The sequence below is a fragment of the Gopherus evgoodei genome, chromosome 5 (assembly GCF_007399415.2).
Source record: "Gopherus evgoodei ecotype Sinaloan lineage chromosome 5, rGopEvg1_v1.p, whole genome shotgun sequence".
Lineage (NCBI taxonomy): Eukaryota > Metazoa > Chordata > Testudines > Testudinidae > Gopherus > Gopherus evgoodei.
In genome coordinates, this window is record NC_044326.1 from 104,874,444 (window position 1) to 104,892,053 (window position 17,610).

Consider the following 17,610-nt stretch of genomic DNA (forward strand, 5'->3'; position numbering starts at 1 on the left):
AGAAAGCAGGTGGGGAAGGCCTAGATTTTAAAGAGTGGGCGCCTAAATAAGTATCCCAATTTTCAAAAGTTCTGAGCACACCTCAGAGGATGTGGTTGGGAAGAAGAGACATAAAGCTGTAGTTTAGTATGGATAAAAGTTTTGCTGTAGTATGGACTGCAAGATTGGGATACAAATAAATGTAGTTTTTATTTTTATTTTACAAATTATATGCTGTGTCGTAATACTTGGATACAAGAACATTTTTTAGCAAAGTAATTAGTATCAGATTATTAAAATAAAGTGGATTTGTTAGATCCCCCCCCCCATCCATTCTTCCTCTAAGACATCCTTATGCATGCAGGTGAATGGGATTAATTATCCTTACTCTATATAGAGATCAGGCTATCTGAGTTCTGGGTATTGAAGGCCTGGCCCACACACTGTTTTTGTATCAGCATAACTACTGTATTTCAGTGTGTGATTTTTTTTATCAGAATAGTTATATCCGCACAACCCCAGATGTGGATACAGTGATAATTGCATAAGGATGCCTTATCCAGTTTAGTTTATTTCCCTTCCCATATGGGAATAACTATAATGGTATAAACACTTTTATATCAGTATCCATACTGCTGGGTTGTGTCACTTTAACTCTACCAGTATAGTTCAAGTAGTACAACTTTTGCACATAGACAAGTTCTTAGGCTTGTAAGATGCCAAAAATGATGTGATTGCAATGTTAAAATAAAACAAACTATAATAGCTGTGGAGACTTAGTATGATGCCAAAGTGATCACAACATGCAATTTTTGTTTTTTTTTTAAACCCTACTCCTTATGTATATACTCTTGGAAGTACACAAAGTATCATGTAACATTTTGTTGCAGACGTTTTATTTCTTTCTACTGTAGCTCTGGTACTAAAAAGCTACATTTTAAACACTAGATAACATTAGAGTGCAATAAAATTTTCATTTAAAGCTACTGTGATGGATGTGGGTAATATATGCCAAAGTGTCTAAGGGCCAGATTTTTAAAAGTATTTTGGTATTGCTGTGGTCAGTGTTGAAATATCTAACTGATTTAGATTAATTCTCATTTTCGAAAGAGATTTAGGAGCCAAAATCCCATTGACAGTCAATGGAATTTAGGCTTATAAGTGCCCAAATCATTTTTGAAAATGAAATGTAAACTCCTAAATCAGTTAGGACCACGTACCTTTAAAAATCTGGGTCTAAGTGACCTAGAAATTTAAGTCCCAGTTTTAAAAGTTACTTAGGAGCCTAAATCCCAATGACTTTCACTTTTGAAAATGCAACTTTAAGATCTTAAGTCACCTAGGCACTTGTGAAGCTGTTACCCCCTACCTTATCCTAGTCAGTCAAATTATTCCCTGGTGCAACTCCATTGAATGTTAAGACCCTGACCCCCACACACCCTACTGCCTTCTGTGCCTACAGGGGAAGCTGGAGGTATTCACCCGGGGAGAGGACAAAAAGAGCAGCTCCCAGAAGCCTTGGCCCCTCAGCTAACAAGCTGACCATAAACAAGTGTTTTCACGTTTTGAAACATTATCTGCTCTCTCTAGATAAGGTGCAAAGTTATGTTTAAAATGGTGGCAATTAGTTACCAACACATTTAAAGCATGACCATTTTTCCTAGTCTAGATATGCCCATTGTCTTTGCTTGCAGTGCACTCAGTGATACATATGACAGGGTGGATGAACAAAGCATTAAATGGATTTGAACGCATGTGCATGCATACAAACACCCACCCACACCCATCTCCCTTACCTCAATGTCACAGTAAAGCACCTGAATATTTGTTTTAAAGATATTTAGGGGTTGTAATAATTAAATCTAAGATCAAAATCTTCAAGTACTGCCCAAGTTAAGAACACACACAACCTTCCCTGCTTCCAAAAAGATGGTTGTTGTTAGTTAAGAATATATGACTGACAATGGCTTACTCCCTTAAAGCAAATTAGTTAAGTAGCACACTTCCCATGTACAAATAAATAAATAATAAACATTGTTATGCAACTATTTATTTTAATTTAAAAGTAATCCTTTAGGTACATAAACCCCAAAGCCAGCAGTTTCTCTGAACTGTCCACAGATCCACCCACTCCCCTAATAATAGAATATCAGAAAATCACTGCTCATTAAAATTAGAAAGGAAGTGTAGACATCGGTACCACTGTATAGAGAGAAACCAAACTATTAAGATAATTAATATTCATATATAGATGAATAGGATACTGGCAAGTAGAGATGGAAAAGTCCTGAGATCACTGAGTGTTAAAATACAGAATGTCTTTTATGATGCTTAATATAAGAGCACATTTTGAATTCTTGTAGGTTTTTTGTATTGAAGAAGCATTATGTAGAAAAAGGAGATATATTCTGGTAGCGAAAGTAGTACAGGACTAGAGGTAGGAAAACTGCATTCTCAGTTCTGTCACTGATTTGCTGTATAAACTTATCAAGACCTTCTCTGCCACAGTTTCCCCGTCTGTAATATGTGGATAATTAAGCTTACCTACTTCATGTCAGGTTTGTTTTTAAGGAGGGTGAGGAGTTAGGTTTAATCAATGTGCTTTGAGATAAAGTGAAAGTCACTATAGAAGTATGTAGCATTGTTGTTATTATGTGTGTGTAACAGGGCTGTCAAGCGATTAAAAAATTAATTGTGATTAATTGTGACATTAAAAAAAGTAATGCCAGGGACTAGCCAGATAACTATTTTTGTGAATCCTAACTTGCAACTTGAAAATTTGCTGCTGTTAATTACGCTGATCAGAGGGTATCCAACATTTCAGCCACTACCACCAATTAAAGACTCTTTCTGATGGCTTGTGATTCTTGAGTCTTTCCTTATGTTTGGACAGGGGAGTAGCCAAGGCATGGAGCCATGCTTACTTTGGAGAAGGCTCAGGCCCAGTGCTGCTGGACGAAGTACGTTGTACAGGGAACGAGCTGTCCATAGAACAGTGTCCAAAGAGCTCCTGGCGAGAACACAACTGTGGCCACAAAGAAGATGCAGGAGTTTCCTGCACACCTCTTGCAGGTAGTCTGCTGAGCAATTAGCATATTGATGATTAATTATAGGATTGAGAGATTTGGAAAAGTGATATGGTTTAGAATTGTTGATTGCACTGAAGCCAAGCAACAGGCAGTAGTAAAATCTGCCAGCTCTGTCCTGCAGGACCATCTGTAAGCATGTGTGAAACTTGCAACTACAGAAGGTCTTGCTGTTCAGCAAGATACCTTTACATCTCAGTAACTAGTTGAATAACCAATCTCCCTTCTATGCAGAAGGGGCAAGATCCATGTACTGTGGGTCATCCATACATGCAAATCGAGAGCATAATTTGGCTCATATAAATTTACAGCCATATGCTACTCTCACCACCAACAATAGATATTTCAATGTGGAGTGAGGGCTGCCATTTGGTCACCATCAAAAGGTCAGCATTTATCAACAGTCTTTTTTTCCAATGGTATATGAAATACTGTAGTATTTTTCTGTAAGTGGTATCTCAGCTCCCACTGTGTAGTGGAAGTAAGTGAATGTTGACTTTTTAATGGCAGCCATGGCATATGGCTCTTAATTTGGAAATAAAGAGAATATACAAAGGAATGTGGAAAGCCACAGATAAACTGTATATGTTGACATTGCACAGTTAAAGCCCGATCCTGCAAACTAGTCATGTGAGTAAAATTTGGGAGAATCAATGATTTAACATTTTTTCCATTGCACTTGAACAATTGCTACATATAAAGCACTGCACAGCTGACAGGTACATGATTTTTTTTTCACCTCTGTTCAAACATTATTGCCAGACATGGTACCCCCTTGGTCTGACCCAATACCATAAATTTTGTTTTTACTTTTCCTGGGGAATGACAAGATAATTGCATCTTAAGGAGAACTGATTCTTGCTTTTTCTTACTTGCTAATGCCACAGATGGTGCAATAAGACTAGCAGGTGGGAAAGGCACTCATGAAGGACGTCTGGAGGTACATTACAGCAGGCAGTGGGGCACAGTCTGTGATGACGGGTGGACTGAGCTGAATACACAGGTGGTCTGTCGGCAGCTGGGATTTAAGTAAGATCCTTTTATACGAGACAACTAAACTCTTGGTTTAGCAGTGGTGATAAAACTTTGCAAAATACTGTCTGTACTCTGCAAACTATGACATGTGCTGTGTTGCCTTTTTTACCTAATATTCGCACAAGCATCAGTTTTGTATTGTGAAAAACTTTGTATACCGCACTGCAATAAGAAACAGAACACTGAACAAAAACCAGAAAGTAATTTCCTAAATGATTTATGAAGCTGGTTGTTCTCAGATTTGGAAGAACATTACACGGTGCTGCTCTGAGCCAGTTTGATCTGTTTATACCAGGGGTCGGCAGCCTTTCAGAAGTGGTGTGCCGAGTCTTCATTTATTCACTCTGATTTAAAGTACTGTGTGCCAGTAATACATTTTAACAATTTTAGAAGGTCTCTTTCTATAAGTCAATAATATATAACTAAGCTATTGTTATATGTAAAGTAAATAAGGTTTTTAAAATGTTTAAGAAGCTTCATTTAAAATAAATTAAAATGCAGTGTCCCCTGGACTGGTGGCCAGGATCCGGGCAGTGTGAGTATCATTGAAAATCAGCTCACGTGCCACCTTTGACACGCATGCCATAGGTTGTCTACTCCTGGTTTATGCTATCAAATGAGTAGAGGAAGAAATCAAGGGAAAGACTCTTATTGCCTTAACTGGGCTTTGATCAGGCCTTTTGGGAGAATTCTTAATGCTTATTTTCAGGATGGGCTATGAGGAAAATTCCTCGAGATTAAAAGAATTTCATAGCTCAGCTATTAACTTCATACTACTGAAGTTATAAACAGTGACCTACAGCAGATGTGTTTCATGGAGACACATTGCACTCATGGACCCTGATTCTTCTCTGCAGGATACCAAAACCTCCCATTCTCAATCTCAATGAGAATCACTTTTACCCTAGAAGAGGAGAATTGGGCCTCTGAATTTTTGAAATAATATGTGCCATGTGCAAAGAGGTGAGCTGAAATCCATCGAACTCCATCCCCACTTCCTCCAGTCTCTTTTAGACATCTGTGACCTCTTAACAGAAAGATCAGAAACTTTTGTCGTCTCACTTCGGTCTGCGATGGAGAAGTCCCTAGATATGCACGGAGTTCCTTTCTATCATCCTGCTTGCTGGCTGAGGCCAAATACACACATTTTGGAAAGAGAAGCTGCTTCACCATGCTAAACCAAAAGTCTGATTCTGCCAATCTTTTGCCCATGGAACTCCCATTAAAGTCACTGAGGCTTACCCATGGTATAGGTATTTCTGTATCTAGCTCAAAAAAATTAACAGCTATGCTCTGGAAAACTATTTTTTAAAATGCATCTTTTACAAAACTCCCATTCCGATGTCATATATGTACTCTGCATCACCTTTCCTATTGTGTCTGGTTACAGAGATAACTATGAGCAAATGGAATTTCTTTTACTATGTACATTGCCTTTCTCTTGCTTCATTTATTCACTCTCTGAAGTCAGAATCCATTATTCATGATACAATAGAAAGTAATTCTGCTATAGTACTTCCAGGATTGTGGCATCTCCAAATAAATCAGGCAGGAGGTAAAGGGAATTAGAAAAGAGAGAGCTTGATAATAAACAATGACAGAAAAGAGAACACAGAATATAATGTCAGTGAGGCCTCAATTCAGCAAGGCACTTGAGCACATGCTTAACTTTAAGAACATGCTTAAGTCCCAAAATCAATGCTTAAGTGCTTTAATGAATGAGGGCCATAAAGGTAATGTTTTTCAAGTTTGTTTGAATGTGACAGTCATTCTTTAAGAAGACACTGAGCCCTGATTTACCGTGGAAAAGGCATACATAACGCCCATTGACTTTAATGGAAGCTGAACTTTCTTTTGCCAGAGCTAAATTTGCCTATTCTCTTTGTGCTTGAGAGCAGTTGGTTTTATCCACTCACAAAGAATTATTTCCTCTTTGGTGCTGAAGTATCATATCCCCAGTGCAGTATTGCTCATAAATTATGCATACATATTTGTTACACAGGTATGGCAAAAGTGCAGCAGAAAGCTACTCAGAAGAGAGTACTAGGCCTATCTGGTTGGATGATGTCAGCTGCTCAGGAAAAGAATCAACCATCCTTCAGTGCTCAAAGAGAGAGTGGGGAAAGCATGACTGCAGCCATCAGGAGGATGTCAGAATAACCTGTCACCCAGATAATGACAGCCATAGATTCTCACTGGGTAATGCATTCTTTGTAACTAATGAATGTCAGCATTCCTCTGTGTACAGATTCAAGCAGAATGCAACTCTTTAAAGATGCTACAAATTTGATCCCCACTTATTCTGCTGCCTGTACATAGTTAGGCTGTCAATCACTCAGAGATAAGCGTATGTGAAGGGAGAGAGAAAGGTCTCCCCTTGAAGAGCACATGGAGCTGTTAAGGTTGCATATTGGAACATCAGTGTACAGGGCATAGGGAAACAATGTTAATCTGTAATGCAGTGAATCCAGAGCCAATGAAACCTAAATCTATGCCTGGATGGGGTTTTAGTCCCAGTGAGCCCTCCTGATGGTATATTGACTTTCACTTAGTACTCTGCAAGTTGTAATGAACTGAAAGAATGATAAATCAGTAGTACACCTCCTTATGGACTTAGGTTCTTTCACCCCCTCTGAAAAAGAGAGATTGGAGAAATAGAGGGCATTCCGAGATGGACAGGGAAAATGATTAGAAACATGGAATTACTTCTGTATTATTAATTATCATTATTAGTCACGTGTATTACAGTAGAGTTCAGGAGCCACAGTCATGGACCATGACCCTATTGTGCAAGGCACTGTATAAACACAGAAGTCGTTTTCTGATGTGAAATATAGATAGGTTGCATTAAAGAGAAGAAACAAACTATTATGGCCAAGATTTTTAAAAATGTGTGTCTAAAGATAAGTGCCGAAATCCATAAGTAGTCTGGCTATCAAAAATGTCACACACTGACTATCAGGGAGCTACAGGTTGCTCAATACTTTTGAAATTGAGGTTACTTATTTAGTTGGCTACATTTGGACATAGGAGCTTATCTTTAGAGACATATATTGTAAAATCGTTGCCCATATTTTAAAAAGTTTACCTAAGTATAGTGTAGTAGTTGTTGAGTCTTGGATTTTCAAAGGAACCTAAGGAAGTAAGGTCTCCAGCTCCCAGTGAATTTTAAAGGGATTTGGGTGCCTAACTCCCTGAGGTTCCTTTGAAAATCGCAGCCTGAAAGTTTGCCTTATGAAACTAAAACATGGATTTACTGCTTTAAAGTGCTATCCCAGCTTACAATAATACAGTATTTTACTACATTTTTTCACATCTTCAATCTTTTTTTCTCTCTTTTCTTCTCTTCCCTTCAAAACCTCCTGCTCCCCAAACTCCACAAATTATTTATTATTATTAATTATTATTATTATTATTGTGATCATACAACCAATGATTAACATATGGGTGAGATCGCTACAGTATGTTTGCTAGAAATAAACCCTCTCATCCCCCAAATAACAGGCATTCAAATCATGGCAGCTGTCTGCATAGATGCAAACTATTTATGCTGCTGCATTTGAGAGACTATACGTCATAATCCTAGCTGAACAAGATTCAGTTCAGTTAAATAAATCCATAGGGTAACATTCTCTTATCTCCCTCAGTTCACTTGAAAGTCATATTAATTCCACACATCTAGATTTATTTGCTAAAATATAACAAGATGAGGTAACAGTTAAATAAATATATATTATTGCTAAAATCTTCTGTCCCTATCTGGGTAATATGAGTATAATTTACCCTAGAATCATGTTCTTCCAGAATAGCACTTCATTAGAACAGAAGAATAAATAAAGATGAGGCTGAGATTTGCTGTAATGTTTATGGTTGGACAGAAGACAAAGGCTATATTGTTACTATTTGTTTCCTAACACTGGAGAAAGTATTAAATATTTCCTCTAAAGAGGAATTCAGTGGAGGAAGAGTATAAGAAAGAGTATTTTTAAATATAAACATTAAAGAGAGACAATCAACTGGTTTAAGACACAAACCACATTTTTGATTAAAAAAATAATGCTCTGCAGATGTTAATTTGTAATTCATTTTTTATTACACTTAACAAGTTTGGGTTATGAATTCAAATGTTTCCCAAAGAGTGCTGAGGAACCATTAACAACAACAAAAAGGTTTGTTAGTATATAAGACCCAGACAATGTAACTGACTAGAAACTAAGAAATTGCGCAGCCTGAGTTAATTGCAAAAAGTAAATATATGGTTAACTGTAAATAATAAAAACAAATTGAAGTGAAAAACATTTTCATGTTAAAAATAATTCAGTTTTAAAGCTTTTTCACTTTTAATACGATAACTCTGGGTGAATTTAGCCCAATGACTAATGCCAAATTAACACTAGTTTAACTAAGAGCAAAATCTGGCCCACTATTTGCTCTTCCTCTTGGGTAGGCAGTAATTTTCACTGGCTTTCTAGCTAAGTTGTCTTTCATTTGTCGGAGAGTGAGGAGGAATAATAGCTTGTCCAATTATTGGAAAGAACTCTAATGTAAAGTATTAGAGATATCTCAAGTACTACTTACCAAAAGATTTAGGAGCTGATTCTCATTTACACAGTAAAGGGGCCTCCAATTGAATGTGTTTCTACTTTAAGGCCCTTGCACTGCCAAAGAGTTGAAAAAGGGCATTAGTGTAAATGAGAATTATACCCTTAGGGCTTTTTATGATACAGTTTTTTGAAACTTGCTGTCCAAATACTTAGCTAGAATAATAATATAGACAATTGGCCTTTGGGTAAGAGAACATAATTAGTAAAAATCTCACTGATTCATATCAGTGACTGGGAGACTGATTTTGCAATATTAGATTTTCTGAATGAGAGTAAATGAACACACATCATTAAAAAAGCCAAGGAAAATCTATAACAGAATATACTTTATTTAGTTGGACAAATGTAGTTTACGTTTAATGATGTTAATACTTCAGAGTATACTAGTCAAGATGCTGGAGAATACTTTGTATAAGTAATAAATTCGTAGTAACATGGGCTAGTACATTTGTTGCTGGGCTGTAATGCGAGCACACTGGGGGAGTGTGTGGCTTGTGTGAATGATTGTATTTATTGGTGAGGTTTAGCTAAACCCTCCTGTAAAAGTCTTCTATGAAGAATATGGTCTGCTCAAATGGGTAGCGTGTAGGTGTAGCCTCATAACACAAGAATCAAACAGATTGTTCTCCACTGTTGGGGAACGAACTGGGCTGTGTAAGTTCCAGTCAAGTTATAAGCTGTGCTACATATTTGTATGTAATAGAAGAAACCAATGAACCCTACAGTTTAAAGCATAGAGAGTACAGTGGTGCTTCATGATTTGTTGTAATGTGTATAAAATGCTTCATGCTTCCTGAATACTTTAACAGATGGTATAATTAAAGTGGAAATCTTGTTGAACATAAGCATCAGTTGACCCTTATCCCTGGAATGTGATGAAATGACCTAAAATATTAGTTTTTGTTTCTGTTGTTGTGTAACTTATTCCTAGGTCCTCCCATCAGGCTGATGGATGGTGAGACTAAGAAAGAAGGACGTGTGGAGATTTTTATCAATGGTCAGTGGGGCACAATTTGTGATGATGGATGGTCTGATAAGGATGCAGCTGTGGTCTGTCAACAGCTTGGCTACAAGTAAGAAAAATCCTTTACTTGTTTTCAAGTTATCTGATTACCATATCTGATTGCACAGAGTGTGTGTACCTGAGTATTACCTGACTAGGTAATACTTGTCTGTGTAGTATACTTTTACTCTGCTATACTTAAAATATACAAAGTAAAGCATACTGTAATTTTACTACTTCTTCATAAGGAAGCTAATATTCCTCAGAAAGGGGGCAGTAATGCCAAAGCATAATTGTCTTTACTAAGCTCAGCTAACAACTGAAGTGTAGGTTAAAAGCAGTTATTGAAAAATCTGTTTAATAAAACTAAATATTTCAAGATGACGAAGCTACTGTAGAAATACCGTATTTTACTTATTTATGTGGCTATTCATATTATATACGCACAGTAGGACAAATTCTCATTTACACTCAACTTCTGTGAGTTGCACTGATGTAACTGAGAAGAGAATTAGGCTCAACATATCTGTTCAATATTCTTTCCTGCTCTGAACTATTTTTACCTTACTTCTTTGATTATAACTGAGCTTAGTTTCCAGCCTTCCTAAAGCACTAGCGAAGTTCGAGGAAATGAATTGCCACATCCTTCAGGAATGGAAAGATAATGAAAACAAGAAGAAAATTAATATTTAAAAGAATGTCCTGGGGTGTAGGCCAGAGCTGACTAGTACAGATAATGGCCAATACAGAAATGATTATCTATACCTGTGAACTTTAGAGATTCTTTGGTTTTTTTATTTTATTTGTATTGTAATTATTGTTTCTGGGTTTTGGTGATAAATGACAATTATCTTAATTTATATAACACCTTTAATCTCGAAAGATTTTAAACTTATCCACATGGACATAATTTATCTATCACCTGAAATGTAGCCATGTTTGGGGTGAAACAACAGTTCAGCGTAACACTACACATTAAAAAAGGAAAAGTAGTACAGAATGCGTATCCCAGTGAAACTACAAAGGAGTTACATATGGTCAAGACAGTAAAACTAGCTTTGAATTTGGCCAGACTGTTAGGGACAGTGATCTTACTCATGCAAAGAGCTCAGTGTAATTGTTTATTGATCACAAGTAGTTTTTATAAACTATGGTTTTATTAATATCTATGTGCTGTGAACCAATTGACCTCAAATAGCTGTGAAGTCTTAAGTGGTTTTAATGACTTACTTTGTTTTCTGTCTAGTCCAAAAGATAGCAACTCCAGCAGCACACTGCCCAATGCCACCAGGCATCAGTATTGCTTTAGTACTGACTCAAATGTAAGAGTGCTAGCCCCTGAATCAACAGCACTGAGAGGTTTTTCGTTCATTTTCTGACCTGCCCTGACCCTGCTTAGTTTGTGAGATTTGAAGGGATCATAACACAAAGGAGCCTGGCTGCAGGGTACATGAGAATAACTTGAATAAGCCTGCTGAAATAAAATAACAGAGCTAACAGGAAAAAATATTTAATTTAAAAAAATTGCAACTTTTACATGCCACTAGTGAACAAAGCCACTCAATCAGCCTTGCACTGCTCATTAGAAATTTCTTGTTGGGGCACTAGGAATCAAGGAAGGTGTGATGGCCAAGGACAGACTTTATTATAGTAGTGCTAATAAGATCTGAAAATTGTCCAGAAAAGGCTGCTTTGCTTTGAATGTTTTTTCAAATAACTTCCAAGCTAAAGAACCTTATAGATTTGTATTATTTCCTACTGAGTCATTTAGTCTGCTTCTTCCTCAGACTACTCAGATGCATAGGCTTGTCATATTTCTGTCACAAACACACCAAACCCACTCACTCATCCCCAATATAGTAGGGTATGAGTGAACTGAAAGAACAAGCACCTTTTGTGAAGCATTACCTAATGTCTGACAAAGACTAACAAGTAGAGTAATTTTATGGATATGGGAAAAGGATAGAAGAGAGATGTTTTGGAAGCTCTCATGCTTGTTGAGCAAGTTAATTGGCATGATGAAAATTCTAAGATATTTGGGGCCATGAATATATAAACATATATGAAATGAAGATTAGAATATTTTTTCAGTACAGTTTTGGTAATGTAGCAGAAACTTCCATTCAACCTTTTCCATGCAGATTTTCTGTATGGGAGGACAGGTTTTTGACCTTGTAAGGTATTCATTAACTGGAACATCTATATATACCACTGTGCGTCTTTGCGCTTGGTGGGTCTAGTCTACCATATTGAAGTACAGATCCCCGCTTTTTATCTGTGTTTCTTTTACATATCAGCTTAATGCAGAATTCAGAATTCCCTCTTTGTTCTGCAGTAACAGCTGATGCCATTGGAGGCACAGAGAGTGGAATTTTCAGAAGTGCTCTGCAATAACTCAACTCTGCCCCTATTGATTCCACCTAGACCCCTCAACTGGGACCATGGCTTGATAATGAATGAGAAACAGTTTAAAATATTTTATTTTAATGTTTATTTCTAATAGTTAAGCCTATCATATATTTGGTTAATGTATTGGGATCTTAATATCAAAATGTATTTTAGCAAAAGCTTTGTAATTCATTTCAATGTGTGGTTATACTCCCAGTCTATACTGTGGAACAAATTTTGGTCTCTGTTTCTCTGGATTTACACTGGTGTAACAGAGATCAGATTTTTTTCCTTTTATATTTCTGTACTGGGCCATTTTAGATTCCTACTGAGTTGGATGAGCTTGTACTCATTCTGTTAGCCTGAGCCACTGCCTATACCCCACTATTTTTAGCACACTAGTTCAAGTGAAACTAGTGTGTGTCCATCTACCCATACCACAAAGCACCTTCCCAGCCGCTGTGTAGACATACCCTAAGTGCAATAGCAATCTGGTGTGGTGTTTTGTTGCTTTTTGCTTTAAATATAAATACATTCCTTTTTTTATCATATTTTGTTTATTCCAGCCTTCAGCCATTGCTCTCTGACTGAAGACAGAGGCTGGAGGTCACTCTACTAATGATATCTGGAGAACAGCAGTAAGGACAATTGATAGAAAGGACAGTTTTTTAAACACTATATTCAGGTGCAAAGTATATATATATATATTAGTATTTACATGTGCATTTTCCACAGGGTGTGTGTGTGTGCATAAACCAGAAAAATATGCATGCAAATGGCAACTTGTAATTAGTGTAATTTGGGTGCCTAACACCCTTAGGCTCCTTTGAAAATCCCTGACTCACTGTCTCCAAATTAAACCCTTAAGAGAGAGATTGAGGGGGACAGTGTTTAATAGCTGATTCAGTATCCAAACATGGCTGTTCCTTCCCCTTCTGCTCTGCACCAGACAATATTAACTGGGTGACCTAGTTCAATCAGGAAATGACAGCAAGGTATGAAAACAGAAAATAGAAGATCAAATTAAAATCATACATATGTATTAAAGAAATGTACTACAATTAGTGTCCTACTCAAAAGAGCAAGGACTGGGGCCTTTTGAACTAGTTAACAGGATATCCCGATTAACAGATGACTCCATTTTAACAGTAGTGCCCCTGCAGAGCTCATCACGTTACTGTACAAGGCCATGAACCTGGGAGGAACTACTGAGATAATAATTGAGGCCCAGATCCACAAAGGTATTTAGATGCCTAACTACCACTGGTTTCAGTGGGAGTTAAGCACCTAAATACATCTGAGGCTCTGAGGCCAACCCAGCTGCCTGTCCTGGCAACTATGAGATACTTGCTCTGGTGACCCAGCATGTATAGCTGGAGTGGAAGATGGTAATTAATATATACACTTTCTGATAAAGATGGACTGAAAGCTGTTGTTACAGCATGTTCTAGCACAAAACTGAAATGCCTAAGACCTAAATAAGATTAAATATCCAGATCTCCCAAAGGGAGTTACTTTCTCCATTAAGCAGTACTATTTGTTGTTGAGCATCATTAGACTTTAGTCTGTTCCCTGGGAAATGTCCCTTTTAAACCGATTTTTTGATTAAGCAAGTGTCGATGAAGTGTAGTACACTGAATAAACTCCCATGCATAGCAATTATCAGCAATGTGGCAGCCTGCACCAGTGCATGGCAACAGAAAAGTTTCCTAAAACAGTGTGGAAGAGCTCCTTTGAAACAGGCTACTCATACTGATACTTCTGATGCTTTGGCAGCTATAACCTTTGCCCCAATGAATAATCTCACTCTTTCCTTCTCCTTCATATTTCTCCTTAAAAACTACTACTTTTGCCTCCATATCTTTTTGTGTACAAACTATTGACTTGTATGTTGTATTGTTTCATGTGAGATTTAGATTTAAGCTCTTTGGGATGTGGACTTTAAGTATTTAATAAAACACTCTGAGCACGACACACCATAAATAATAACTATTCCTAGAAGGGTTTAGAAACTAAGGGTGGTAATTCACAATCAGGTAAATTAATTTCCCCTGAGGAACTGTAGAAAAATACCTCACTAAACTTTACTAGATGCTCTTGACAAAGTTTTCTTAAAGGCAGATCCCCAAAGTAGATATGATTTTGCAATAAAAGCCTGGAGTTTGTCACTGTTTTGTGATACTATATGTGGACACATCAGCTCCCCACAGAAATCAGGGAGTTTGTATGTTCCTTGTGTCTGTGTGTATGTGTCTGCAATCAATATAATTGTTCGGAGAAGTGTGGGGGAGGATTTGGAACAAGAAGAGACACATTGTTTGTGGCTAACAAGTTAAACAAATCATTCTAAACCCATTATGTAAAGATTGTCCTATAATGCTTCCAAAGTCAACGAGGCTTTGGATTATCTGGCATGTATGTGCAGGTCACACAAATTAAAATGTCTAGGGATAGCTTGACTTTGTGCTACCAACTCTGTCAGCTGTTTTCTAAATTTTTCTTTTGCAGATATTTTGCAATTCACTTATTTTATTCTGCATTCCCTTTTTATTCATCCTCTTTAGAGTGTGGTCAAAAATCCACATAGGGAATATAGATGTGCATATTCAAATCTGAAAAGAGAGGAACATTTCACCCCCACTCTCCAGTCTAAATTATATGGACATTAGAGCTCTTTGGCCCCTGATCCAGCCATGTTGTACTGCTCTCCAGTGGAAGGGGATTTTTCCATTACTATGGAATCTCCAGCTGGTACCGAGCCTGTTCAGCTCCACCTGTGCTACTCCCTCCCAACACTGGGAGTATTACTTATTTTTCTGCCTAATCTGGTATTATTAAACATCCCCGTTTGAAATGTTAGTCTGCACAAATGAACTCATGCTTCTCACTGGACATACAGTTATCTCTTTGGACACATAATAATGTCCTCTTTTCAAAATGTAGCCTTAGGGTATGTCTACACTGCAATAAAAGACCTGCAGCACTGCCATGGCCGGCCTGGGTCAGCTGACTCAGGCTCACAGGGCTCATGCTGTGGGGTTAAAAATTGCAGTGTAGACGTTTGGGCTCCAGCTACAATCTCATTCCTTAAAATTAGCCAATCAAAATACATTTTGGTGAATTCAGCTATAAACATTTCCTCACATTTCTTTTTCAATTTATTGATATGCAAACTCATGACTTTACCAGGTGCCTTGAATATACTTTTGTCATCATTTCAGGTAACTGTACCTATATTCCCCCCCCAGTCATCCACTCAAAGCACCCACTCCAGGCTCCTCAGCATCATCTTTCCGCTGGGTAGGAAAGATAGAAAATGTGGCAAAAGACCACCTTGGCTTAACCACGAGATCTTGCATGAGCTAAAAAATAAAAAGGTGTCATATAAAAAATGGAAACTAGGACAAATTACAAAGGATTAATATAGGCAAACAACACAGGAATGCAGGGGCAAGATTAGAAAGGCAAAGACAAAAAATGAGCTCAAACTAGCTACAGGAATAAAGGGAAACAAGAAGACTTTTTATCAATACATTAGAAGCAAGAGGAAGACCAAGGACAGGGTAGGCCCACTGTTCAGTGAGGAGGGAGAAACACTAACAGGAAACTTGGAAATGGCAGAGATGCTTATTGACTTCTTTGTTTTGGTCTTCACCGAGAAGTCTGAAGGAATGCCTAACATAGTGAATGCTAATGCGAAGGGGGTAGGTTTAGAAGATAAAATAAAAAAAGAACAAGTTAAAAATCACCTAGAAAAGTTAGATGCCTGCAAGTCACCAGGGCCTGATGAAATGCATCTTAGAATACTCAAGGAGCTAATAGAGGAGGTATCTGAGCCTCTTGTTATTATCTTTGGAAAATCATGGGAGACAGGACAGAGTCCAGAAGACTGGAAAAGAGCAGATATAGTGCCTGTCTATAAAAAGGGAAATAAAACCACCCAGGAAACTACAGACCAGTTAGTTTAACTTCTGTGCCAGGGAAGAGAATGGAGCAAGTAATTAAGGAAATCATCTGCAAACACTTGGAAGGTGGTAAGGTGATAGGGAATAGCCAGCATGGATTTGTAAAGAACAAATCATGTCAAACCAATCTGACAGCTTTCTTTAATAGGATAACGAGTCTTGTGGATAAGGGAGAAGTGGTGGATGTGGTATATCTAGACTTTAGTAAGGCATTTGATACGGACTCGCATGATATTCTTATCAATAAACTAGACAAATACAACTTAGATGGGTGCATAACTGGCTGGATAACAGTACTCAGAGAGTAGTTATTAATGGTTCCCAATCCTGCTGGAAAGGTATAACAAGTGGGGTTCCGCAGGGGTCTGTTTTGGGACCGGCTTTGTTCAATATCTTCATCAATGACTTAGATATTGGCATAGAAAGTATGCTTATTAAGTTTGCAGATGATACCAAACTGGGAGGGATTGCAACTGCTTTGGAGGATAGGGTCATAATTCAAAATGATCTTGACAAATTGGAGAAATGGTCTGAGATAAACAGGATTAAGTTTAACAAAGACAAATGCAAAGTGCTCCACTTAGGAAGGAACAACCAGTTTCACACATACAGAATGGGAAGAGACTGTCTAGGAAGGAGTACGGCAGAAAGGGATTTAGGGGTTATAGTGGACCACAAGCTAAATATGAGTCAACAGTGTGATGCTGTTGCAAAAAAAGCAAATGTGATTCTGGGATGCATTAAGAGGTGTGTTGTGAGCAAGATATGAGAAGTCATTCTTCCGCTCTACTCTGTGCTGGTTAGGCCTCAACTGGAGTATTGTATCCAATTCTGGGCACCGCATTTCAAGAAAGATATGGAGAAATTGGAGCAACAAGAATGATTAAAGGTCTTGAGAACATGACCTACGAAGGAAGGCTGAAAGAATTGGGTTTGTTTAGTTTGGAAAAGAGAAGACTGAGAGGGGACATGATAGCAGTTTTCAGGTATCTAAAGGGTGTCATACGGAAGAGGGAGAAAACTTGTTCATCTTAGCCTCTAAGGATAGGACAAGAAGCAATGGGCTTAAACTGCAACAAGGGAGGTTTAGGTTGGACATTAGGAAAAAGTTCCTAACTATCAGGGTGGTTAAACGCTGGAATAAGCTGCTTAGGGAGGTTGTGGAATCTCCATCTTTGGAGATATTTAAGAGTAGGTTAGATAAATGTCTATCAGGAATGGTCTAGACAGTGGTCCTGCCATGAGGGCGGGGGACTGGACTCGATGACTTCTCAAGGTCCTTTCCAGTCCCAGAATCTATGAATCTATGGAGCCTAGGCTCTGAAATCCCGTGGAGGGGGGGGTAGGCTTCAGGGAAGGGTATGTCTACACTGCAATTAAAAACCTGCAGCTGGCCCATGCCAGCTGACATGGGCTTTTGGGCTCAGGCTGTAGGGCTGTGTAATTCTGGCATAGATGTTCTGGCTCAGGCTGTAGCCTGAGCTCTGGGACATTCCCACCTTGAAAGATCCTAGAGCCAGGGCACCCAAGCATCTACAAACTGCAGTTAA

The 17,610-nt window shown here is 38.0% G+C and overlaps 1 protein-coding gene across 1 annotated transcript in view; it reads left to right on the top strand.

Moving 5' to 3' along the window:
• PRSS12 (serine protease 12) overlaps positions 1-17,610 on the top strand; it is a 66,139-nt gene that overhangs the window by 22,555 nt on the left and 25,974 nt on the right. Inside the window, 4 exon segments of the mRNA XM_030564310.1 lie at positions 2,873-3,051; positions 3,953-4,094; positions 6,103-6,299; positions 9,636-9,777. Coding sequence (XP_030420170.1) covers positions 2,873-3,051; positions 3,953-4,094; positions 6,103-6,299; positions 9,636-9,777 — 660 coding nt within the window.